This window comes from Tachysurus vachellii, chromosome 4, assembly GCF_030014155.1.
Source record: "Tachysurus vachellii isolate PV-2020 chromosome 4, HZAU_Pvac_v1, whole genome shotgun sequence".
Classification (NCBI taxonomy): domain Eukaryota; kingdom Metazoa; phylum Chordata; class Actinopteri; order Siluriformes; family Bagridae; genus Tachysurus; species Tachysurus vachellii.
In genome coordinates, this window is record NC_083463.1 from 16,166,535 (window position 1) to 16,193,799 (window position 27,265).

The 27,265-nt window shown below is 40.7% G+C and overlaps 1 protein-coding gene across 1 annotated transcript in view; it reads left to right on the forward strand.

Annotated features, from left to right (window-relative positions):
* The window catches only part of plxna1b (plexin A1b), a 182,158-nt gene extending 163,944 nt beyond the window's left edge, over positions 1-18,214 (forward strand). Inside the window, exons 21-32 of the mRNA XM_060868021.1 lie at positions 126-268; positions 1,589-1,845; positions 3,777-3,843; positions 7,033-7,179; positions 7,595-7,754; positions 7,873-7,976; positions 8,927-9,023; positions 9,467-9,657; positions 10,294-10,463; positions 10,588-10,800; positions 13,434-13,584; positions 14,779-18,214. Of these exons, the coding sequence (XP_060724004.1) occupies positions 126-268; positions 1,589-1,845; positions 3,777-3,843; positions 7,033-7,179; positions 7,595-7,754; positions 7,873-7,976; positions 8,927-9,023; positions 9,467-9,657; positions 10,294-10,463; positions 10,588-10,800; positions 13,434-13,584; positions 14,779-14,874 (1,796 nt within the window). The 3' untranslated portion in view covers positions 14,875-18,214. The remainder of the gene's footprint in view (positions 1-125; positions 269-1,588; positions 1,846-3,776; positions 3,844-7,032; positions 7,180-7,594; positions 7,755-7,872; positions 7,977-8,926; positions 9,024-9,466; positions 9,658-10,293; positions 10,464-10,587; positions 10,801-13,433; positions 13,585-14,778) is intronic.
* The last annotated feature ends 9,051 nt before the right edge of the window (positions 18,215-27,265 follow it).

Consider the following 27,265-nt stretch of genomic DNA (forward strand, 5'->3'; position numbering starts at 1 on the left):
GTTTCTCTTTGCTTTATTACACCTTTAATCTCTCTCTCAGATGCAGGACCTCAGAGTAACATATGCAAGGTGGCTTTTTTCTTTAAGAACTATTGATATAAACCAGCCCATGTGTCTGTCCACAGCGTTTGCTGAACTGCAGACTGACATCCACGAGCTGACTCAAGAGCTTGACGGTGCGGGAATTCCGTTCTTAGACTACCGGACCTACGCTATGAGAGTGCTGTTCCCTGGCATCGAGGATCATCCTGTGTTAAAAGAGATGGAGGTATAATGCACCATGCATCCATACACACACTTATATGCATTTAATAAAAGTCATGCTTGTCCAGTTAATGGATTGTATCCATAAAAATTCATTCCAGGTTATCCTCATTTTCTGATTCAGGTGTGTACATGAAGATTTCTCTTCCAATGAAACTATTAACAGGATTATGATCGGATTATTAGGACACATGTAAACACGTGGCTTACGAAATACCACTTCACACTGTTGTCTCTCACACATACACACACACACATAATTGGTAGAGTAGATGTGTTGCATTGGCTTTCTATTCATATCTCTGGTGGAATCAGCTCTTGTGCTATATGGATCAATTTCTTATTATGCTTCTACTAAGTTGCAATCTTGGCCTCTCCAGAGAGCGACACATACACATTTCTAAATAAATGCTCTCTGAAAGATAGCGGCGCTTTATTCCACTGTTTAGGAGCTGTTAGAATGGGGCAGCTGCTCTGAGTGCCGTCTCATTTCCCCTGTGTATTATGTAGCTCTAAGATGTTGTTTGCGAAGCAGAATGGGGAGTGGAGTTAGCTAAACTCTTAAAGTCTATTTTTTTTTTTTTTTTTTTTGCACCCAAATTGAATATAATCTGCACAGAATTCACTGTAAGCGCAAAGACTAGATGACATGCGAGCTCTTTTTTCCTCTCAATTCTATTAACTTGAATATGAGCTCAGCATTGAGTCATTGATTGAGCTACACCCATTTTATGAGGCTGGTCAATTCCAAGAAAACAAAAAAGAATTCAGCTGATGTCAGTAAAATATTGATCATAATTTTTCTTCAGTCTTTTGGTCATTAGTTGTTTCATAGAGGACATGGAACAAGTATGTTTTTTCTGTGATTGTTGGTCTGCATAAAAACTGGCCAATTAGCAGCACAGGCTGTAATATATCAGTCAAGGTAGATTCGATTTAATAATGACCCCATTCAATCAGCCTCTCTTTATTATGCTGACAAGTTAAAAGTGTTTCGTGGCCTGTTTAGTCTATGAAGCTTGCTGCAAAAGCCAAATGTTCTGGCTTATTAGCCAGACTGAGTCAATCTGTATCAATAAAACACGCTCAGTGTGAATTGGAGATCAAAAGCAACTCTAAAGCATAATGACTAGTCTGGGCTCTGTTGAGATCGAATCAAAGACGTGTCTCGCACTGCCACGTAAGATAGTCGGCTATGAGAAACCCTGAAAATGGCTGCGCAGATGGTGTCTGAAACATTCCAAAAACAAATTGATTCGCAAAGTGTCCTCAATAGAGCGTTTAACATTGAAATGACGCATCACCTCCTGTCCTCCTCCATCAGGTGCCGGCTAACGTGGAGAAGGCCCTGACGCTGTTCGGGCAGCTCCTGAACAAGAAGCACTTCCTGCTGACGTTTATCCGCACACTGGAGGCCCAGCGCTCATTCTCAATGCGCGACAGGGGCAACGTGGCCTCACTCATCATGAGTGCACTGCAGGGGGAGATGGAGTACGCTACAGGAGTCCTCAAGCAGCTGCTCTCTGACCTCATCGACAAAAACCTGGAGAGCAAAAACCACCCCAAACTGCTGCTCCGCAGGTACCTTCAGCCGTCACTCGCGTGTTTTTACTTAGACGCTCTGTGTACGCTTTCAGCGTGTTTGATGATTGAGGACATGGCAGGTCTTTTGTCGCCCTCTCTTTGCTGCTGTTACTGTTTACGCCAGAATCTCACTATCTCTGTCTTCACTTCTGTCTGAGAATATTACACACCTGAGCACACAGGCCCCCCAGAGAGAGAGAGAGAGAGAGAGAGACACTCAGAGGGACAGGCTTGCAGAATGAAGAGGAAGAGTGAAGAACAAGAGTTATTTTAGGCATAGCAGGAGATGAACAGATAAGGAGGAACATAGGAGGAAATGCAGCGTATAAGAGTGATCATAGGGGATGGATACACACACTTTCTAAGCAGAAAAACAGTCATTACTGTTCACAAAACAAACAGAATTGGATTACAAGGGTGAGGCAATAACTGCTTTTTTGGATGTATGTTTAAGCAAAAATGATGACTGTTCTGTGAATAAATATGCACATTTTTACCCATACACACACACACACACAGTGGTCTGTTCCATATTTTCCTTTACACATTACTGTATACAGTATATACAGTATTGGAACAAAAGTTAAAGGGAAAAAAAGCAGACATTTATTAATTGCAAACCTAATCACCCCCAAGTCATTAGCCACCTTTGGTATAGGGATACATCCTTATCCTCTTTGCACTTCTGAATCACTGCATTTTTTTTTGCCAGTATTTCTTAAGTAAAAGTCACTCAAGCTCTTCCAGCACGAATGGTGATCAGTAGTGAGCAATTTTCACATCCTCCCACAGACTCGCAGTCAGCGTGAGGAATGGACAGATCTGACATATACGGGTTCTTGGTTTTGATCCAGTCCCAGTGTAGCTTTGTTGGTAGAAGTTAAATCTCTACTGCTGTATCTTTGGTTCTGTCCATCCTATGCGATTTGTGACCCATAATCACAGTTAAGTCCATTTCCAGGCTGTAACACTACAATGGGGGGGGATTTAAGCAAAGTACTGTATGTGGTACAGTGTATTGCCTGAAACATGTAAAATCCAAAGGTCTAGCTGAGTGCTTGTACGTACAGAGCTTCCCAAAAGCTGCTGTAACCATGATCTGACTGATACAAGAGTATTCTCCACTGGGGCTCATGTAAGAGCATGAGGTTCAGGTATTCCTCCTGTCTGTGCTCACTCTCGCCATACCTTCCTCCAGCACATTTACAAAAAGAAGCAGTGCCTGAAGTTCAAACACAAATGAGCAGGCACCATCTTCTACCCCCCTTCGCTTCCCTTCCCTTCCCTTTATGTTCTCTCGGTCTTCTTTCCGCTGGCTCACTGTTCCTCTCCCTCATTTAAACTTAGCACTGCCTCATTTCTCTGTGTGTTTCATCTGTCTGTGGGTGAGCGAGTGAATAATTAAAAAGAAAGGAAGGAGAAAACAGTTTACCCCACTCTTCCCTTCCACTTCTCCTCTCCCCCTTCGTTAACAGATTAGTGCTAATAAAGTCCGCTAATTACTTCGTCTGTTAATTAGCTCCATTCCATGGGACTTGTGCGAGGGTTGTTATTATGCGGCAGGTTTCTGCTCAACTAGAAAAGTTACTGAATTACTCTAATTGGTGCATTTTCTTAATGAGGACTGGTGGTTTGCTTTAGAGAGTAGGAAGAAAATGAGCAATTGGCTTAGTAATATCGCTCATTCATTCAGGCGCGCGCCGGTTAGAAGGCCGCGTTCCGCTCAGGAGTCTATTGCGTTTGTTAGCGCAGGTGCTGTCGTTGGTCTTTAGTTCACTGCTGTCAGAGAGGAATTAAACAGCCTCCGATTCTCTCGAGATCACAGACCGAGTGTTTAGTAGTCCCGAGGCAAGCCATTACATAGCTTCTTGAAGCTTGAAGTAATGTTTATTTGACATTAATTTCTTTCCCCCCTTCCCCCGCTTTAGGACGGAGTCTGTAGCGGAGAAAATGCTGACAAACTGGTTCACCTTTCTCCTGTACAAGTTCCTGAAGGTGAGTGAGTGTATTTTGTGTGTCACCGTGGTGTTGTGATACTCCTACATGCATGTGTATTTGTGTTCGAGTGCTGTAGCGTGTATTTTGTGGGTGTGTGTGTGAATGTAACAGCTTGAGGTTCTGAGTGTTTGTATATCCTTTACTGACCTTGGGTGTCTTGCAAAGGCTTATGGGAGATTGAGTTCAGTGACAGCACAGAATCTGCCATATGTCCCTGGCAGCAAGGCTTTCTCAGTCTCAACCATGAGCCGGCGCACATGCCCATGAAGCCAGATCTCTATATATAGCCTTTTTATTTCTGCGTCTGACTTCCACATATCTTCAGTTTGTAGACGCGAGTTATTAGACAGATGGATATAGGAATCAAAAGAAGTCACTACTCAAGAGATGCTGAAGTGTGCATGGATATTTAATGATCCTTGAGATGCATTTGACTGAGCCTGCTTTCATTTTATATATACATATATATTTTGTTTTTTTGTTTTTTTTTTTTTGTTTGTTTTTTTGGGTAAGAGTTTGAAGCAGCCGTTTTTTTTCCTCTCTTTTTTCAGCAATTTAATATGCTGGTTCACGTTATGACAAGTTTGCCTAAGCTTTTCATTCATGTGGCTGCTAAAGAGATATTAAATTCATGGTTCAAATTAAAGCACCACACACACAAACACACACAAACACACACACACACACTTTTTGCTGATATGAAAGTGAGAAGCCCAAATCCAGACTGTAGCTGTCAGAGTGTTTGTGTCTGTCTCCTGTCTGTTGCTGCTCATCAACAGCTGTCTGTTTAATTAGCCTCGATGCTAACGAGCCCAATGAGGCGGAGACATATGGAGGGAAGAGGGGGATACGAGCGAGAAACTCAGAGGGTACGGATTCCACAGAGGGGCTGCATGCACTTGTGTGGTATTTTCTGTTCACAGAGTAGTCATTTATTAGCAAGAGTATCCTGAGGTCTGGAAACCCCCACAAAGCAATACACGATGTGTGAGAAGTTATTAGCTTTAATTAATTGAATTGTTGCTAATTAATTGTGGATAATTTGGTTGCCAATATGCACCCTGTCAAGTGTGGTTTTTTTCTCTCTGCTTATGATAAGAGATGCACAGTAAGTAGCAAAAGGAAACCTTTGTGTGGAAGACAAACAATGGAGAGAACAGAAAGGACGTGAAAGGACATAGATAAAGACAGTTAACAAGGGAGAACAAGAAAGAAAGGTAGAACTTGTGAAAGATGAGAGGAGGCAGTGCGTAGGAAGGAATGATTGAGAAAAGTGAGGGAGCGCGACGGTCTCAGCTTTCGTCTCATTGCTGGTTTGACACATTTCATGCTCTGAAGTGCTTCTCCAGCACTTTCCTCCACAGTCATTAGCCTTCTATTAACCCCTCCATCAATCGTCACCCGCCTTCTTCGCACAGACTCTGCAGCTCATTCAGACTCGCTCTGGGCTGTGTCCGTGCAGAATAGGGAAGGCTCAGGGGAGCAGCGGCAGCTTTACACTGCTTTCGTCCCGGTTTTTGTTTTCCCTGACTACAGGAATTAACTCGTGCATAGTGAAGGACTCTTTCACTAGCTTTGTGTCCTGTGAGTTTATGCTGAGTTTGGACACTAAGGCCGTCAGTAACCACTCGCCCTGCAGTTTGGCACAGAGGAAACAAGCGTCCTGCGTGTATAGACCAGCAGCAGACATCGTTAATCCAGAACAGAGGGACCGGTCTACAGAACAATGCCCATCAGTGATCCTCTCATTCTCTCCAGTGGGCTATGAAACGAGCAGAAACACTGAAGCAGCAGAAATTGTTTCCACACTCTACGTGCAGAAAGCGTGTGTATGCTGGGAATTAATTGGAGTTTAATATACCTTGCGTTCAGATAGAGGGAAAACAATTCCAACGGATCTGAGAGTCTGTGATGGCCCTTGGTACAATTCCAGAACCATTTAGATCTATAAGTAAACTACCTCAGCATTTGGGGAAATTTAAATATTTAACTCCTCATTGGCTTTATGTATGTGCTGAATGGAAAACTCTGGACATTTTCTACCATGTATAGTGCTAAATGCATAAGTGTGTTTCTAACATGTAACATGCTTCTCTTTTGCGTTTGTCTCATTCTGCAGTAAAGGGCTAGTCTTTTAAAATCCTAAAAGGTGAAAGGGGACAAAATTGCATTCTAAGACTCATTATAGTTCCACTGAAACATGTTGTGCCGAAGGATAAAACCAACAACTCATTTTCCTCTGTAATCTTATAATTCCATTTTATAATTCTTTAAAATTAGCTTATATTGTTATCACTTTGATTTTCAGCATCATTCACATCACTCTCTGGCTTATTATCTCCCTCGTGGCATTTATAAACATTAGCCTGTTCTCACTGATCACTAGGGTTGGGAACCGAGAACCGAGGTTCTGTTTTTTAACAGGAACTGGAACCGCGCGGAATTTCTTAGTTTCGGTTCCAAACGCGGTTCCGATGCGATGACGGGCAAAGCGCTGGGAGCGGTGACTTTAAATAGCCATGTCTTACCTCATGAATATTCATTGTTTACACTGTTTACAGTCACGCAACCAAATTAACACAGCTTACCACAGAAATCAGTCACTCGCGCTGCTGTGCTGAGGTACGCTTTGTGTTAAACATGTCTAAAAAAAAGTCTAAAGTTTGGATTCATTTCCAAAGCTACAACAATGAAGCAAATCTACCCCCTCTGAGAGGGTTTTCTCCACAGCTGGAGATACAATAAGCCAGGAAAGGTCTCGTCTTCTCCCAAATGTTTCTTCAGAAAAATTGCTAACTGTTTTGCTAAGTTGTAATTCTGGATGTTAAAGTTGATGTTGGATTTATTTAAATTTAAATTGTTATGAATTTAAATGCTCTGTTTAAAGTATTTAAAGAGTGATTAATAAACACAAATGGAATTGTTTAAGTATTGTGCATTATTTTTCTTTTATTATGGAATCGGAATCAGAACCGTGAATCGTAAGGCAGAACTGGAACCGGAATCGGAACCGGAAAATTTCTTTTGATACCCAACCCTACTGATCACTGCCTGCACCTCCATTTGTACTGAATTAATCAATATGTCTTATACTGTTTATTGTGTCTTTGACTAGTTCGGGAGAACACGAGACCTAGACATAATTTTATTCATTTTGTGTGTGTGTGTGGATTTGTTTGTGAACAGGAGTGTGCAGGCGAACCACTCTTCATGCTCTACTGTGCAATGAAGCAGCAGATGGAGAAAGGGCCGATAGACGCCATCACAGGAGAGGCGCGCTACTCTCTCAGTGAAGACAAACTGATCAGACAGCAGATCGACTATAAGACCCTGGTCAGTAGCTTTACAGCAAGAGTGTGGAACAGCAGTAGCTCTTCACACACAGCTAGAGATGCATGTTAAAGCTGCTCTCACGTCAATACCACACCAGTCTACCCTTTGATTTCAGATTATGCCTTTGCTATGCCTTTGGTGCCGCTGCTACTGCGCTACAGTAGCACTAAAAAAGCTTCACTATTCATGCTTTTTTTTCTAAAAAAAAAAAAAAAAAAAGCAGCTTAACAGCAACCTCTGTTATCATTGACTTTCTCATATGCTGTTTTTCATAATGTTATTTAGTTTACTTTTATTTTCTAAGTTATATAAATTTGCTGCTTACTTTACTGTCTGGTTTTATGTAGTCAGTGTGTGCGGTGTGTGTATCATGATCATTAGAGCATCGCATTTCATTGTTCTGCTCTGCGCACAGACACTGCACTGCGTCAACCCAGAGAACGAGAACGCATCGGAGGTCACGGTCAAATGCCTGAACTGTGACACCATCACTCAGGTAAAGGAGAAGCTGCTGGACGCAGTCTATAAGGGCAGCCCGTACTCTCAGAGACCCAAGGCAGGAGACATGGATCTAGGTGAGAGATAGTGCCTCTCGTTCTACAACCATTTAACAGCAGTGACTCCTCAGTCCTCTGTAAATGAATGGCTGCCAGCAGCTAATCTGAACATTTCACACTTTCCCCCCATGTGTAGAATGGCGTCAGGGTCGAATGGCTAGAATCATCCTCCAGGACGAAGACGTCACCACAAAGATCGATAATGACTGGAAGCGCCTCAATACGCTCGCTCACTACCAGGTATCCACATGCACATTCACAATCACAAATCCATTCAATAGCATAGCAATCACGTCCAACAGCCCAGCACCTCCTGCACCACTAGGTTACTATGGCAACATCCCAACAACCTAGCAGGTTCACAAGCTGCCAGGTAACCATAGCAACACCCCAACAGGGAATGATAGCAAGCCTTTACACTGCAGCAAGTCTATTCAAGCAGCAGCACAAATCCGCCCTATTTCAGTGGCCTGCATGAGGCAGATAATCAATCAGCAAAATGCAGCAAATGAGCTTTATAAATTAAAATGTGATTATAATAATGTGCTTCTATTTATGCATCCTGATAATTTGTTAATAATCAGACTCAGGGAAAAAAAAAACCTTTTATGTATAAACATCAGTTGTAATAGAGTGAAGTGATTGAGGGCAATCAGAAGTTAATCTCTATCCAATTAAACAAGGTGGCTTGTTCTTTTAAATGCTGTTTCCAACCGTATGATCATCTGACAATGCTTGCTTTACGAGTGTGCATTTGAGTCACACAAGCTGGGTGTCAAAAATTGTCCAGTGAAGCTGCAAAACCGGAGTGCATCCTTTTCCACTGACCAAAATCTTTGAATGTGCATGTACTTTTAGCTGCAAAACTCTTAATAGATGTGTAATAGACCTGCATGCATGCTTCATTAAATTGTTTAGTCATTGCACTCGATTTGTTTGTACGTCTTGTAAATTTACCGCTAGTAAAAATTTAGCTCTCCTGGGCTATATGTAGGAAAATCTGTAGTTAAAATGATCAAGGACTGACGAATTCTCGTTTTCTGTACTCGCCATATGAGGTATTAAAGCAGTGTGTTTATTGTGGAACATCTACTAGGTCTTATTTATTAGTTTACTGTAAATCTCTCTCTCTCTCTCTCTCTCTCTCTCTCTCTCTCTCTCTCTCTCTCGCTCTCTGTGTGTGTGTGTAGGTTACGGATGGCTCAGTGATGGCGCTAGTCCCTAAGCAGAACTCTGCTTATAACATCTCCAACTCCTCTACATTTACCAAGTCCCTCAGCCGATACGGTTAGAGCTCTCTCTCATTCTCTTTCTCTATCTGTCTCAGATTTCAGTAACCTGTAGCTTTGATTTAGTATATGATTGGCTGCTGGAGAAGCACAGACTGTCGGGCTTTAGATGACAGACATTAATTCCTGAATCTTAGTGCAAGTGAGAGTGAATGTGAAAGAATGGCATGTTACATGAGTGACAGTAAGGAGTGTTGCCTCTTTAAATGCGACATATTCTCTCCATCACCGAAGCGCTTTGAGTCACATTTGAACAACTCTGTCTCATTTCTTTTTTAAGCCCTCGCAATAGCAGTAATAGCAGCTATTCAGTCATGTCATCTTTATCCCTCATCATTGTTTTGTAGTATTTAAATGTTTGACTGAGATACACTCTTTTATCCTCTTGTTACTTCCTGTCTTTGTAAGTCATTCCTTTCTCCATTTCTTTATTTGTCACAGAGAGCATGTTGAGGACAGCCAGCAGTCCTGACAGCCTGCGCTCGCGGACTCCCATGATCACTCCGGATCTGGAGAGTGGAACCAAACTCTGGCATCTGGTCAAAAACCATGACCACTCAGACCAGAGGGAGGGAGACCGCGGCAGCAAGATGGTCTCTGAGATCTACCTGACCCGCTTGCTCGCAACCAAGGTAGATAAGACACAAGAGCTCACACACAGGCCCGTGTTCCTGTCTTAACCCTAGATTTTCTATGTCTTTTATGTAGCTTCTCTCTATAGCCAGTTTGTGTTGACCTTTGCGTGTGAAAGGCTAGTCCCTGATTAACATTTAGCAGCAGGTCCAGTCTGACACGGACCACTGTATCTTAATTAGACCGATGACCTTTGCTTATCGAGCTGTTTTGGGAAAAAGAAATCTGGCTTTTTTCCTCATCGGCACTCCTATCTCCTGTCAGTGTAGAGATCTCTTATTGAGATGTCTTTGCTTTAACTGCTTAGAAGCCACACTTCCCATAATCCTCTTGGGCCCCACAGGGGTGCGCTATTTAATCGTTAACTGCTGTATGAAGCTCTGGGCAAGTTGGGTCATGTTTTTCAGACCACTGAAGGTTCAACAGAGGTCTTAGTGTACATCCACTTCCTGATCCTCATCTGCACTATATGGAATCGTGTTCTAACACATTATTTTAAACTCCGAGTGTGTTAATGATTTGGGGTTGGGAGGAGAGTCAGTATGAAATCAGGAGTTGGGTGTGGAAAAAAAACAACAACAGTCCTCTGTAAGGTTAGGTAACCTAACTTTAATGGGTTTGTGTGTGTGTGACAGGGTACATTACAGAAGTTTGTAGATGACCTGTTTGAGACCATCTTCAGCACAGCCCACAGAGGCAGCGCACTCCCTCTCGCTATTAAATACATGTTTGACTTCCTGGACGAGCAGGCCGACAAACACCAGATAACAGACCCAGACGTCAGGCACACGTGGAAAAGTAACTGGTCAGTACCTGTTATTGTACACAGCGTTTAAAATATATCTGTGTTGACCTAAAGCTATGTGCAGTGTAAAGTGCTTTGTCTCTGTCGCAACTCTTTATTCTATATTCACTCTCCATCTCTGCAGTTTGCCATTGAGGTTCTGGGTGAACGTGATAAAGAATCCTCAGTTTGTCTTTGACATCCATAAGAACAGCATCACGGACGCGTGTCTATCTGTAGTAGCTCAGACCTTCATGGACTCGTGTTCTACATCAGAACACAAACTGGGCAAAGACTCGCCCTCAAACAAGTTGCTCTACGCTAAGGACATCCCCAACTACAAGAACTGGGTCGAGAGGTAGGTCATCATTTATCATTTGGTATTGTGTAGCTCAGCAGTACCAGTATTTGCCTGGGGTAAATTAGAGATGGGAAACGAGTATTTGATGCCATTCTCATAATTATTGCTCTGTAAAACAGCAACCATTAACAATAGTGTAACATTCTGATTTATTCTAGCATTAAAGTAAAAAGGTCAGACTCATCCCTGAACAAAGGGCCACGTTACATCTCGTGCCATAGCTTTCAGTCTGATCGCCTAGCTGCACTTATACTATATATATATATATATACAGGGAGTGCAGAATTATTAGGCAAATGAGTATTTTGACCACATCATCCTCTTTATGCATGTTGTCTTACTCCAAGCTGTATAGGCTCGAAAGCCTACAACTAATTAAGCATATTAGGTGATGTGCATCTCTGTAATGAGAAGGGGTGTGGTCTAATGACATCTACACCCTATATCAGGTGTGCATAATTATTAGGCAACTTCCTTTCCTTTGGCAAAATGGGTCAAAAGAAGGACTTGACAGGCTCCGAAAAGTCAAAAATAGTGAGATATCTTGCAGAGGGATGCAGCACTCTTAAAATTGCCAAGCTTCTGAAGCGTGATCATCGAACAATCAAGCGTTTCATTCAAAATAGTCAACAGGGTCGCAAGAAGCGTGTGGAAAAACCAAGGCGCAAAATAACTGCCCATGAACTGAGAAAAGTCAAGCGTGCAGCTGCCAAGATGCCACTTGCCACCAGTTTTGCCATATTTCAGAGCTGCAACATCATTGGCGTGCCCAAAAGCACAAGGTGTGCAATACTCAGAGACATGGCCAAGGTAAGAAAGGCTGAAAAACGACCACCACTGAACAAGACACACAAGCTGAAACGTCAAGACTGGGCCAAGAAATAGCTGAAGACTGATTTTTCTAAGGTTTTATGGACTGATGAAATGAGAGTGAGTCTTGATGGGCCAGATGGATGGGCTCGTGGCTGGATCGGTAAAGGGCAGAGAGCTCCAGTCCGACTGAGACGCCAGCAAGGTGGAGGTGGAGTACTGGTTTGGGCTGGTATCATCAAAGATGAGCTTGTGGGGCCTTTTCGGGTTGAGGATGGGGTCAAGCTCAACTCCCAGTCCTACTGCCAGTTTCTGGAAGACACCTTCTTCAAGCAGTGGTACAGGAAGAAGTCTGCATCCTTCAAGAAAAACATGATTTTCATGCAGGACAATGCTCCATCACACGCGTCCAAGTACTCCACAGCGTGGCTGGCAAGAAAGGGTCTAAAAGAAGAAAAACTAATGACATGGCCTCCTTGTTCACCTGATCTGAACCCCATAGAGAACCTGTGGTCCATCATCAAATGTGAGATTTACAAGGAGGGAAAACAGTACACCTCTCTGAAGAGTGTCTGGGAGGCTGTGGTTGCTGCTGCACGCAATGTTGACGGTGAACAGATCAAAACACTGACAGAATCCATGGATGGCAGGCTTTTGAGTGTCCTTGCAAAGAAAGGTGGCTATATTGGTCACTGATTTGTTTTTGTTTTGTTTTTGAATGTCAGAAATGTATATTAGTGAATGTTGAGATGTAATATTGGTTTCACTGGTGAAAATAAATAATTGAAATGGGTATATATTTGTTTTTTGTTAAGTTGCCTAATAATTATGCACAGTAATAGTCACCTGCACACACAGATATCCTCCTAAAATAGCTAAAACTACAAACAAACTAAAAACTACTTCCAAAAATATTCAGCTTTGCTATTAATGAGTTTTTTGGGTTCATTGAGAACATGGTTGTTGTTCAATAATAAAATTAATCCTCAAAAATACAACTTCCCTAATAATTCTGCACTCCCTGTATATATACACGTGTATGTATGTATGTGTATTTTATATATATATATATATATATATATATATATATATATATATATATATATATATATATATATATATATATATATATATATAATGTTGCCATGCAGAAAAAGACACTTTTGAGCATCAGAGTTTTTGGAGCAGTGAAGGGCGAGTAAATGATCTCGCATGTTTGTCAACAGGCTACAGAAAAAGCTCTGTTGTCAGTCAAATTGACTCTTCCTGGGAAAGTAGTTGGTTCTTGGCTACATTTTTTTTTCAAAAAAAACAGCAAGCCAAGCCAGACATATGAAGGTTAGGAAACTCATGTTTACATAGAGACTTGTTGGGCAACCAAATGTAGAACATTGGATCTTAAACACTGAATTAGTTTTTCTTGGCCTTCAAATGCAAAAATATGAGCAAATCAATTTGTATTCGAGCAGTGAGGTTTGTTCCGACAGGCCTAATGAAAATACATTCCAGCTTGTTTTTTCTTCAAAAAATAACAAGCAGTCATACTTTTAAAATTCATTAAAATGCCTAAAGAATTGATTTTTAATCACACGTTTTAACCCTTTTAATGCTGTTGCCTCACATTGATTTTATGTGTTAACTTGAACATTCCCCCCCCACACACACACTCACACTCACACACGCACACACACTGCACTCGCACGCACACACACGCACGCACTCACTCACTCACTCACTCACTCACTCACTCACTCACTCACTCACTCACTCACTCACTCACTCTCTCTCTCTCTCTCTCTCTCTCTCTCTCTCTCTCTCAGGTATTATTCTGACATCTCTCGGATGCCAGCGATCAGTGATCAGGATATGAGTGCGTATTTGGCAGAGCAGTCTCGCCTTCACTTGAATCAGTTCAACAGCATGAGTGCCCTGCATGAGATCTACTCCTACATCACCAAGTACAAAGACGAAGTAAGTGCCTCATACATGTGATCAGACATAACATTAAAACCTCTGACACATGACGTGAATATCATTGATTATCTTATTGCAATGGCACCTGTCAAGATGTCGGATATATTAGGCATCAAGAGATCAGTCAGTTCTCAAAGTTGATGTGTTGGAAGCAGGAAAAATGGGCAGGTGTAAAGAATCTGAGTTAATTTAACAAAGGCTAAATTGTGATGGCTAGACAGCTGGGTCAGAGCATCTCCGTCACAGCAGGTCTTATGGTACCTAGTATGTGCCAAAAGTGTTTCAAGGAAGGACAATTTTGAACCCTTGACAGGGTCATGGTTGCCCAAGGATCACTGACACAAGTGGCGAGTGAAGTCTACTCCTTGTTTCATCCCACAGACGTTTCTGTAGCACAGACTGCTGAAAAAGTTCATGTTGGATATGACAGAACACACAGCGCATTAGAGCTTCCTGTGTAGTTTCAGACTGGTCAGAGTGCCAATACTGACCCATTTTCATTGTCTTGTGGCACACAGGTTTTATTGTAATGGCTGATTGGGGTCAAGCTGGTCATACTGAGATGCCACACTGTAACTTGCAGTGAATTATTATTATTATTATTGTTATTGTTCTTGTTGTAATAGCCAAAGAATGCTTCAGCATGCTGACTTAGACACAATCTGATTAAATTGTTTATCTGCTTTTAAATGACTGAAATGGTATGTAAGCTAGTGCATATTGTACATTTTAGCTAAAAAAACTGATCATTTCTAGGAACAGAATAGTGTGTCCCGTTGTTATCCTGCAGTAATTATTGTTTTTGGACCTATTGGCCAGTGACATTTTAGTATCTCCCCTCACTGAACCTTTAGCCAAATAACAGTCACTCCTACAGCGCCGTTATTGCGCCCCGTGTGTGTGTGCGCGTCCCTGCGCGTGCATGTACGCTGTGATTTTGTTTTTCTGGATAATGTATCACAGCTGGCTCCATTAGCACTGCGCCTCATCATGTGTCATTATGCTTTAAAAGCAGAAGCACATGCACCCCCGTTGTATTTCAGCTTTAATAGACATGTGAGCACAGATCAAAAACAGGCGGACAGGACAGACTGATCGATTGGTGGATGGATAGATAGTCCTCGGTGCATTGTAGTTTCACTTTAATCTCACACTCTATTCACCTCTTTCTCTCTCTGTGTGTCTCTGCAGATCCTGTGTGCGCTGGAGCGGGACGAGCAGGCACGCAGGCAGAGGTTGAGGAGTAAGCTCGAGCAGGTGATTGACACCATGGCTCTGAGCAGCTGATCAGGGCTCCGAGCATTCACGACACACAAACTGAAGTCACACACTCCCCCCAAAACACACACTGCAAAGAACTGGTGCAGTACACTGGAGCTACTACAGAGCTGGGCACACACTATTCGTCTGTGTGTGTCTGTCTGTCTGTCTGTGTGTGTGTGTGTGTATGGGTGTCAACACCAGGACACATCACAGGAACCATCTTGATTGTTGTCATTGGTGTATAACCTTTTTAATTATTATTTAGTTGTGATTTGTGTGTGTGCACGTGTGCTGGACCTCTTCACACACAGACACACACACACACACACTTTCCGCTCAACATTTTTGAAGATTCAAGAAGGATGAATTCTGGGATGCCTCCACTGCAGCCATGCTATTGGTCAGGTGTTGTAATGACACACACCCGAGAGTTCACACAGAAGAAAAACAGGACATTTGGATTAGTGTGATTTGTTGTTGCTTTTTATTTTTTATGTTGTACAAATGTAATGGACTGCCCTCTCTCTGCTCTCTTTTGCCACTCGTGTTACTGCTGAATTTGCACAGTTTACAGAAAAAAAGTACAAAGGACAAATCTTCAGATATTATATATGTATATAAATACTGTTACATTTTCAGCCAAGTGAAAACTACCATTGAGATTTTTTGCTATGTTATCACTGAAACACAAATAGAGTCGACAAAGATGAATTAGATATTTAAGCAAAAGAAAAAAAAATTACATAGGAAGGAAAAAAAAAAAAAAGAAGAAAATGAATAAAATGTTGTCCTGTGCCATGTTTTATTTGAATGTCGTTTAGTGAAAAGACATTTTGTTACATGGGAATGTGCTATGATTTTGTTTTATTATGATCTTGCCTGATGACTGAAACAAAAAAAAATTGTACGGAGTAGATAAATAGTGCAGGTAAGCTAGGATTATCCAGAGTTTAGAAGTTAAAGAGCTCGTTCTCGGGGCTTTGTGAACCAAATGCAGCTCTTTCTCCAGTTTTCTTCCTCTTTATGCACAATGCATGTGGAGGAAGAGCAGTAGATTTACACCAGCTCCTTTTTGTCTCACTCTCTTGTATATGACAGAGAGAGAAAGAGAAGGGGGGTGAAGCTCTTAATTCATCACTGCTTCAAACTCAGATCGGTGAGCAAGGAAGGGATGGATGAAGGAGAGGATGGAGACTGAGAGAAAGAGGAGCTTTAGCCTCAGCTCATTAATGAGACAGGGCTAAGTAATCCTGTTAGCCTCTGGCCTGACGCCTCCAGTGTGTGTGTTTGATTTAGCCTGCTTCTTTATAGATGATCTTTCTAATCTCGTATGAGAGACGTGTTCTCTGACGAGAGTCTATCTTAGAGTGTTGCTTTTTTCTTCTTTTTTTTTCTCTCTCTCTTTTCCTTTTTTTTTTTATTTTTAGATTCTTCTTCTTCCCAGTTTCTTGCTTTACTTTGCTTGACTAAAATCAAACTGTGATCTGTGGTGGATTTGATTTGGTGTTTCAATTTTGTACTTCTCCATTTTGTTATCCTGCCTCTGAATGTGCTTTACCATTTGTACCTGAAAAGCTGTGTTTCTTGCTCATCATTTCTCTCCATCACACGTACATGGGTGGTGCTGTGTAAGGTACGACTATCTTAACTTATGGAAAAAAAACAAAAAACCAAACACAAGGTGACACGCCAGCCCTGCTCCCTGTACTGAGAGAGATTATGTGAAGTGTTGTCAGGCTTTTTTGCTGGAATCTTTTGAATGGGACAATGAATTTCTGTTGATGTTGTTTAGATTTTCCCCTTTGCTTATGTATCAGTGTTGTCTTCTAAGTTATTACTTTTCCTCTTCCATTCCCAGAAAGGCTTAGGGTACCATTATGTTCCTCAAACATTCAGTAAATACTTTTTTGCAAAAGTATTTTTTGGACCAAACCATCAGTTAAACACAGGTTCAAACAGGGTTGTTTCCTGCCTAGAGCACATCAAGCCCTGACTCGAGTGCGAGGGCGAGCTGTCAGCGCTGGTTAGCCGGCCAATGTCCGCTAGTTCTGACACCTTCATCCATTTTTTACCAAGGTGAAAGTGTGGAGAGAGAGAGAGAGAGACAGACAGGCTGACGGAGAAAACCGCTTAGCTCGCAGATGTGACCACGCAGTGGGCCGTGTGTGTGTGCGCATGTATGTGTGTGTGGGTCTTTTTTTTTTTTCTTCTTTTAAACAGGCCAGTATCTTCACCCTGCCATAAGATCTGGCCTAATGGAAATAGATTAGCTTTGTGCAAGGAGCCCTGAAGCCGTTCCACTAACCGCTAGCTGATGAGCTATCAGACTTATGTAATCAAATGAATTTTACATTAGTCTACATAGCGCTACGCAGCTCGGCCTGTGCTCCTCACTCAGCCAGAGCGAATTGAGATTCTGTACAGCTGTGGCGAGCCTCGAAAAAACCCTTTCATAATTTGGTTCCTTTTGAGCCGCGTCGAGCTGCGTGTTGGACCGATGATGGTATGAAGATGCATCCAAACATCTCAGGATCTCCCTTTAGTCTCCTGTGTTGGTGTTGCCTTTTGGCTGTTCACACCGGATCACACGTGTGAAAGAACAGCAAGTTAGTTACGTTTCCAAACTTTTCGGACCGGTGCGAGTAAGAGGCACGTCTCACAGACTTTTGGGAGCGTTTTATGTTTACTTCCACATTGTGCACCCTGTGTAGAGATCAATGGAGCAATCCTTTATTTTTCTCTCAGCGCTCATGCTGATCTGTATAAAAAGGGTGATGGTAATAGCGGTGAGTTTTCAGCTGGGGAAAGAAAGCAATCGTGCACTCGCTCCTTCGGGATGCTTTGATATAAAAGCTCCTCTGGAGTGGGTGCTGCTGATCCTGACCACCCCCTCTTTCCCTCCTTCCTGTGCCCATTCTGTCTTCCTCCTCCAATACTTCGTTTTCAGCACACATCTTTCTTGACTTCCTCCAACCGCAAGTCTTTCCATCCATAACAGCACTTCTCTGCTCCGGTGCTGCCTTCATCTTTGATGCCATTCCTGCCTTTTACTTGTCACAATTCCCAGCTATCTCACATCCTGACTCTTCCTCGGTTCTTTTTATCCTTCTCCGGTGCAGTAGCTGTCCTTTTCAGTCGGCCCCTAAACACCCTAGGCTTGAATGAAGTACTAGTAAATGAATCACAGGAAGTCACACCAGTTGAGTTTTGATGCTATGATAAACTAGGTGATTTTTTTTATTATTATTATTATTATTATTCTCAATTTTAGACTTGAAGTAATTGTCATACGTTGGCCGGTAAGCATCCATTGTGTAAATATTCTGTTGTTTCCTATTTTGCAGATTTACTACTTGTAAATAAACATACATCAAGATGAAATTAAACAGTTTTTTGCTAAATGATGCTTTCTGGTGTCTTTTGTTTTCTTCCACTCAAGCATTAATTCTAAAACCTAATAAATAGAAATAGGAGCTCTGAAAGGCTTTTCAGCGTAATCTCTACAGCTGGCTGTCCAAAAAATGTGACTGCTTTTTTTTTTTTTTTCCCTTTTTCTTTTTCTTCCCCCATTTATCAGCAACTTTTGACCTGAGCTCCTGGTTCAGACTCTGAATCAGCTTGAATTTTGCACGGATGACTGTCTTGTGCATCTACAGTATATGTGTAGGTCAAATAGATCGTATTTGGCAAATGGCAGATGCAGTTATAAAAGTGTTTTATCACATAAAAAAACGAGCAAAGCTAAGATGATGATAAATGTTTTATAGTCTTGTAAGAAATCACTAAGACGGTTCCACTCTTCCTCATACGCACATGCTGCTGTTTGAAAGTGTTCATTCATTCATCTCATCTTCTACCGCTTATCTGAACTACCTCGGGTCACGGGGAGCCTGTACCTATCTCAGGCGTCATCGGGCATCAAGGCAGGATACACCCTGGACGGAGTGCCAACCCATCACAGGGCACACACACACACACTCATTCACTCACACACTCACACGCTACGGACAATTTTCCAGAGATGCCAATAAACCTACCATGCATGTCTTTGGACCGGGGGAGGAAACCAGAGTACCCGGAGGAAACCCCCAAGGCACGGGGAGAACATGCAAACTCCTCACACACAAGGTGGAGGCGGGAATCGAACCCCCAACCCTGGAGGTGTGAGGCGAACGTGCTAACCACTAAGCCACCGTGCCCCCCACCCCCCACTGCGCCACCTAATTGTAGTTATTTTATTAATGCAGTGACACAAAGTGAAATGAGTCCATGGTTTGTTTGTTTTTTTGTTTTGTTTTTTTTTTGACTACCAACTGTGATGTGATATTTTCTGAAATTTGTCTATTAGAGTCTTTGGTGTATTTTTGGCTGATGTTTTGAGGGTCACCTTTATTATTATTTTTTGCCCAATTTAATCTTGTATTTTTTTACTAAGGGAATTTGAAGGCAAACCAAAAACAACAGCAGATGCAGAAAGAACCTCAGGCTTGACGTCCACATGCGATGGACAGAGAGTGATAGTGAGAAAGAACCCGTACGGCTGAGTCTGCCTCTATCCTCCACCCACTCTCCTTATTACAGCTGTCTGATCTTGCTTTCCTCCACATCCAAGCGGGTCAGCTCCCAGAGGAATACAGCCTGTCCTTCTGATTATAGCCAACATGCCTTAGAGTGCAAGGAGCAGGGGAGAGAACCATGGCAAGCTTCGAATTGCTTTTCCCCTACTGATTAAAACAGCACAATGTAAGGAATAAAACACAAGTGAGTTTGCTGGGATGGGAAAGTGATCAATGACAAGTTGTGAGGTTTTCCCCTAACAGCATATCCTGTAGTGTTATTTCATATTTCCCTCTCTGTGCTATACATATTTATGGTATCGAGATATGCTAAACGTCTACATTGTAAATAAATCATTATTTAAATGTTGAATTCGTGTCATTATTCGTAAACAATCCAAACACTTTTGTTTAACGGCCTATAGTCAGTTAAGTCATAAACCTTTATCATGCTGTACGTAACGTAGCCAAGCTGCTGTTATGCAACTTGTTAAAGCCATGAAATATGAAATATTAATTTGCAGTTTGCTGAATGGTGCTTACTGTTAGACTTTGTGTCAGCGTGAATACAAGAGAAGAAGATGAACTATTGTAATACACACTGGAATAAAGACTCGCTGACACTACGTCTGACTCTAAGGGCAGAAAAGTACAACAGTTCTGCATCTGAGGTGAAAAAAGATTGCGTTTGTTCTAGAGATAGACTGAAGACTATTTGTTCAAGTCAAGCAAATGCTATGAAATCAGATCAAGCAGATTGAGCAAACATGGAGCATTTCAAGCCCGTAGTGTAACGTCTTCAAGTATTCAATTGCACTGTTGTGTAACTGTGTTTCTGAAAGCCTTTGTTCCTGCCATAATGCTGGTGTGTAGAGACTAGAGGGAAAAACACAGACAAATCCTAAATTAATGAACAGTTTCTTTTGGACTAGTTTCAAATGACAGCTTGATTTACAGCTTTGTGAGGAGGAGATAAGCCTTGGACATGGCTGGCAACATCACTGACAAAAGAGCAGCACTATGTGTCTAATTAATTAAAGCAGTGTGGGGGAGGACCAGCATCAAATACCACGCAGGAGCCGGAAGGTTAGGTGGCTGCTCAGTGAACCCCTGTGTCATGTTGTGGTTCAGTACGATAAGCACGGTCTCTAAGGAAAAGTGTTAATTACACACAAACACACACACATACACACATGCATTCTCTCTATCTGTCCATTTACTGCTAGCACTTCTCATGCAAAAGTCCATTAAGCGCCAGACTCATATCTTACGCTATCTCCAGGCCATGTGCCTTATTAAAGACGAGAGCAGAAAGAGCGCATGTTTTCATTAACCTCTGTGATTCATAATTCAAGTCCTGTTCTTCACTGCCTTCTTTAATGTCCTCTCTACAAGCCATAAGAGATAGAAGTTGTCTAATTGGGGAAAAAAGTAATTGTGCTAAAACTGCTCAGTGACTGGAAGGATGGGGCTCATGAGAGGATCGGGGAAAGATACGCCTATGAGGTATAATAAGTAAAAGGTCCCCATGGGACTCGCTGATCTAACACCTTAATGTGATTACAAATGAGCTGTGTTCATATATTTATGGACCTGACAGTTTACTCTAGCCTCTCACCTTTCAGTCTATATCTCAACAGCAGGTGAATGTTTATAGCGGCTACTTGTTGGATTATTAAAGCGAATACTTCAGACGAAGAAGTACAACCTGCTCTCTTCATCGCAGCAATAATTCTAATTCATACATAATAATAATTCTGACTTATTCCTGCTTTTAAACTTGCCGTAATAACCGATAACGTTGTCTCTGTTTCTGAAGTTTTTCATAGGGAAACTTTCAAATGAACTTCTAACAAGAGCAGCAGAGCGCTCCAGTGCGCACACATTTATCACACTCAGCAGAAGCATGTAAAAGCCTAATTTTCTCCACTCTCTAAGAAATATTCAAAAACCCAAACAAGCTGCGAGCAGAAAGGTAGAAAGACGTTTAGAACAACATTCCTGATATCAATTAATCATTCGTTTTTTGCTTAGTTTTGAAGCTCATTAGCATTCTTGAGCTCTTTTCGGGAAAAAATTCAGCAGAGACGTAAAGAATATTAGAAGCACGAGGAACATGGAGTCTGTTCATTTACATGTGGGTCAATCCTACAACACACTGCCTTTTTTTTGCTCAAGTAGCCTTTCTTGTTATTAATGAACCAACACTGTAATATGCTTAATAAACATACTGCTTAATTAACACTAATATGCTTAATTAACATAACTAACCAGTTATTCACACACTGCGGGACAAATGCCTCGCTGTTATGCCACATTTTAGAATTATTTCTACTGCAGTGAAATTTTATTTACATTTTCCTAAGTGATCGTTACTGAATGCATTTTTAATTCATTCAAAAAAAAAAAAAAAGATTTTTGTTCAGACACTTAAAAAAGAAATAATTTTGTCCCCACAAACATGTACAGTACGCAGTATATTAAGTTATGACGTGAAATCACAGCCTGTATTTTATTATTATCAATTGGATCCCATTCATATCAACTTAAACGAAATGAAACAAAATCCTGTATGCTGTATGTATATAGATAAAATAGATTCAGTTAATGTGTGTATAATAAAGCATCAGGAATCAGGTCAATTTGTCCTCTGTGGTAAGCTTCATGCTCCAAAATGCAGACAGCGCTACAGTGCTACAGCTATCTGTGTGTGTATGAAGAAGAATAAGCCATAAGTGTGGAACTGGAGAACGAGTGTCCACTGTGTCTTGGTCACTTTTCTGCCTCACAGAAGGCAGGAAGTAAATCTACTTTAATGAAGCTAAAATGCTATTAGCTAATGCTAATAACGCTAACACATTTGACCTGTTTTCTTAGCTGATGTCAGGTCAGACTAGCATTGCTTCCAGGAGCTAATGTCAAGGCAGCAAGTCAAATTCTGGCTTTTGGTATTCAAGATTAATTTAATGCTATTTTATTATTAGAAAACTGCATAAAGTCTTGTGTATGATCAACAAACTTACATAGATAGGTGTTTTCAGTCAAAACAGCATAGTTGCTTTAAAATGAAACTCACTGTACAGCAGCTTTAGATCAATAATTTTGATAACATTTACTTTTTAATACCTGAGTATATTAAAGAAAACATATTTGGCAGGCTACTTAATTAATATGAGATTAATATGTGAAACAAGTCATACCATTGTTTTATTCAGACTCCAGGTTTGATTTCTGATGTGTACCACTATATACAGTATACAGCCTGCAGTGAAATAAACATCTGGTCCACTCATCTTTAGAGTGTGTAAATAATGATGAGAAATAAAAAAAATAAAAATAAAAAAAATAGAAGTAATCAGAAATACTATGTATGTTCAGGAAAAATGAGATATGTTTGGGGAAATATAATGTGTTTAAGAAATAGAAAAGTGGTTTATGAGATAAAATATTTGAGAAATAAAATATTTGAGAATAAAATAGAATATTTGTTTGAGAAACAATATTTGCTTAAGAAATGTAATATTTGAATATATAATAGTAATATATATATATCATATATGTAATATATAATATTAATATTTCATAAATTAAATATTTGTTTCAGAAATAGAACTCTGGTTTATAAAATAGAATATTTGTTCATTTAGATAACAGCTTTAAAAAAAAACTGGACACAACTTGAGTTAAGCTTCTTTCTGGTATAAACCCCAGTAGCTTTAGTACCGTGCGCAGATCTACTGTTTGTTAGGCTGTACCTTGTCAGCTAGCTGATCCAAAACAAATGTTATGTGTGTCCATAGTATAAGTGCAGCACTTCTCTTGATTCACTTCTCTCGTATATCTGTCAGTGTCTTCCTACAGCGCAGAGAGCCAAAGCTTGTCCACTATGTGTTACAATGCACAGCACAACTGAGGAGACTGGATCAGGGCGGATACTGCACGCTGAAGCTCCCGTTTCTGTCCATTAAAACAATACAACAGCAGCACAAAATGAGCTCTAGGGACAAACATTAACTATATCTTATTTTTCATTGAATGTTAAATGTTATTTATATAATATACTGCACATTACCAAAATTATTCAAATATATTATTTAAATAACTTGAATGGAAAAAAGAAAAATGAGGAGTAATTCAAGACGTTTGCTTACTGTACTACCTGGAAAATGTCTCCACGTAAATGAAAACATAAACAGATTAAATGAAGGGCAGACAATCTTTTTAGAATTCTAAACAACCAATCGTTACAACCAATTATATTTCATGTGAAATATAACAAATAACACACTCTAAAAACCATTATGTAATTTTTATTTCTTTTATAGTATATAGGGTACAGCTATGCATGAAGTGCCTATATTCCTTATATGTGATTAAATCTAGTAAAATAAATAAATGAAATTAATGAAAAGTGTACATGTTGTGTATATATAAATGGAGGTGTGTGTGTGTATGTGTGTGTGTGTGAGAGAGAGAGAGAGAGAGAGAGAGAGAGAGAGAGAGAGAGCAAGTTGTGCTTCTTTATTTTCCCTTTAGAAACCGAAAAGTCAAGGTTGTGAGCACACTCTGGACGTCTTCTCTGGTCTCAAACTGAACTGACCATGAATTTTTCATCAACCGTGTTGCGTGTACTCCTTCTCTTTCTTACAATCTCTCCTCCTCTCTCATTCTTTCTATCAGCACACACTCGGCTGTGATTTTGATTCGGAGAGAGAGCAAGAGAGGGTGAGGATGAAGGTGAGGACAGAGCAGACTCACTGCTGCATGAAGTGTGGTTCAGGGCTGGTGTCCATGGTAACCGCTTTCTCCTATCACAGCAGAGCATCGTTATAAGAATGCACACTACTTTACAATCCAGCAAAAAGAAATTGGTTGCCTGATGCGCTATTTACTTATTTACTGAAGAGTGACTGAGGAAACAGTTCCAAGGGCTGCTTATGGAATCAGGATTTGCTGCCAAAAGTGTGTGTGTGTGTGTGTGTGTGTGTGTGTGTGTGTGTGTGAGAGAGAGAGAGTGACAGTTTTTCAGAAATCTCAATTTTGATTTTATTATTTTAGTCTGACGTAATTGAGATTAACTTGCTTTAATGTGGTTTGAAGTCATGACGTGAAGCAGGTTGTTCATCATGTTTTGGTCATCATGGCCCTATAGTGCACCATAGTGTGGAGGTGAAACATGTATTATCTATTGATCCCATCATTTTAAATCCGGTAGGTTTGGTTTAAATTGCTCACATGATGTAATGTTGCACATAAGTGATGGTGTGATGTCATTTTCACTCTTTTGTCTAGATGTCATGCTTCACTGCTTAATAGAGAGAATGGACATCCAGTGCTTCATCTCTCATTATGAAGTAATTTCTGTTCACCCGTCATCCGTCTCTCTCTCTCTCTCTCTCTCTCTCTCTCTCTCTCTCTCTCTCTCTCTCTCTCTTTCTCTTCCCCCTTCATCTCCACCTCTTCACTCCGCCCCTCCACTCTGCAGGAGCCCATTTGTCAAGGTCTGGTGCAGACATAGAACTTAATGCTGTACGTGTGTGTGTGTGTGTGTGTGTGTGTGTGTAAGTAAATGAACGATCTGGGCCCAGGTGTTCAGGAGGAAGGGAGCAAATGGGGACTGTACCTTTTTTTTTCTCTCCTGCTATCTCTCCATCACAGTGATCTTGCAGTCAAAGCTTAAAGTTAGATCTCTCTCTCCTTCTCTTTTAGTGCCCCCTCTTTGTTTTTAAACAAAAAAACAACACAGTGCTGGTGTTGGAGCTGGTGATTTTTTTTGTTTTTGCGGCCCACATATCTACCAAATAAGAGCCAAGTCATTATGAAATTAGTTTTGGGAGTATTGGTGTAAAAACAATAACAATTGTGAAGGATATTACAAGTTGTACTTTTGCCATGGAAATTCTACTTTATCATCCAAAATCAAATCCATCTATACATAGCACAAAGATGATATTATGGACAACGAAGCACAAAATGCTGCTTTTAGCTGGATATTCTGAGAGAGCAGACAAATCCACATGAAATATGGGTCTGTTATTACAAAGGCAAGTGCATTGCATGCTGAACGTGGCACAACTGTAAAAATGTCGCTGCTGTTTAGTTCTCTGGTGATTGCCAGCAAAATGATTGTTCCTTGGATCACTGATTCAAAATTGCAATATTTAAAATTCAAAGAAATTCCACAGTATTTATTTCTTATTTGCAGTCATATAAATAAGGTATTTACTGCATTTCGATTAAGCACCAGCATCATGTCAATGAGACAGGTCTCTGTTGCTCTGTCACTCTGACTGCATAAGACAATGGGCACATTGGCCATGTTAGTTGTAGATTTTTATGGGTGACCAAAAACATTTTGCCATTTGATCAGAAATAAGATTACTGAAGAATCAGGCAACCAAGAGCCAGAGTAAAAAGAAAGAAATGGTTGATGGGATACATGCGTTAAGACAACCTAAGCATTCTCTACAGTGGTCTACACAAGACATGGACACAGCAAGCTTTATACTGATGTTTATGTGCAAAGGACACTCTAGATCATAAATATAATGCCCAAGGCTACAGTAAAAGAAAACCAGGAAAACATGAACAAGGACTAAAACATACTTGTTCATGTATGTACCCACAGACTTGGGTACATCATGAGTGAACTAAGACTCCTGCATTAAACTGAACTCTCATAAGTTTGAATTATGTATCTAACAACACGTAAAGGAAAAATAGAAAAACAATCCAACAGTCAGTTGCAGCTCATCTCTCTTTTTATTTTTCGTTTCTAGGTCTCTGTATTAGGTTCTGATGTGCTTCTGATGTGCTTCTGATGTGCTACCAGGTCAGCTCGTGTTAAACCTGTTGGTAGACTGTGTAACCATCAGAGTGGAAACTCTATGGCAGCTTGATTGAATTGTTTCAGGATTTAGCATGAATAAGATTTTTCAAATGAGACACAAGTTTATTAAAGTTAAAGACAATAATACATGATTTAAAGAACAGAATCTGTTGCACATCAACATGAACAACATGCACACAACTCCTCAATCAGTCAATGGCATGGCATGGTTCTGAAATACGCCATTCTTTTCTGATAAACAGAAAAAATGACCCATGTAAACGGATGAATCAAACAATTTTCTCAATTGGATTTAAAAATGCATTCATGAGTTCATGAGACTCTGAACTTGCAGGAAAATTATGTGGTAGTTAGTTGTTGGAGGTCATGAGTTTGAATCCCAGAGAAACCAAGCTGTAACTTCTGGGCAACTGAGCAAGGCGTTTAATCCTTAATTGGAGGTTGAACTCAGAGTGCAAGGGCAGCTATGATACAGCACCCCTGGAGCAGGGGGTTGAGGGCCTTGCTCAAGGGCCCAACAGTGGCAGCTTGGCAGTGCTGGGCCTTGAACCCCGATCCTCAACCCAGAGCCTTAACCACTTGAGCCACCACTGCCCCAGCTTCTGGTTAAATGCCATAACTGTAAATATTTGAATTGGAAGCCCGTGTTTAAGGTAAATTGTCAGTGCTTTTAAGACATGCAGTCTGATTGAGTTCATTTGTTTGATTAAAATGGATGCATGTGATCGTACTTAATGAGAAACGTAAAACACGAAGAGATGCAGATGCAAAATGCACTGATGATGGAATTTGCTGATATGCAGGTGTATTACTTTTTGTTTTTTTCTTTCTGCTTTCTCTCTGTGAGAAGATTCATTTAATCTTGTAATGCACAAAGATATTTGGAACATACACACAGAAGAACGACATACACATCACTTTACATAAACCTCAAGCACATCCCTAAATTCTTTCTCTCTCTCTCTCTCTCTCTCTCTCTCTCTCTCTCTCTCTCTCTCTCTCTCTCTCT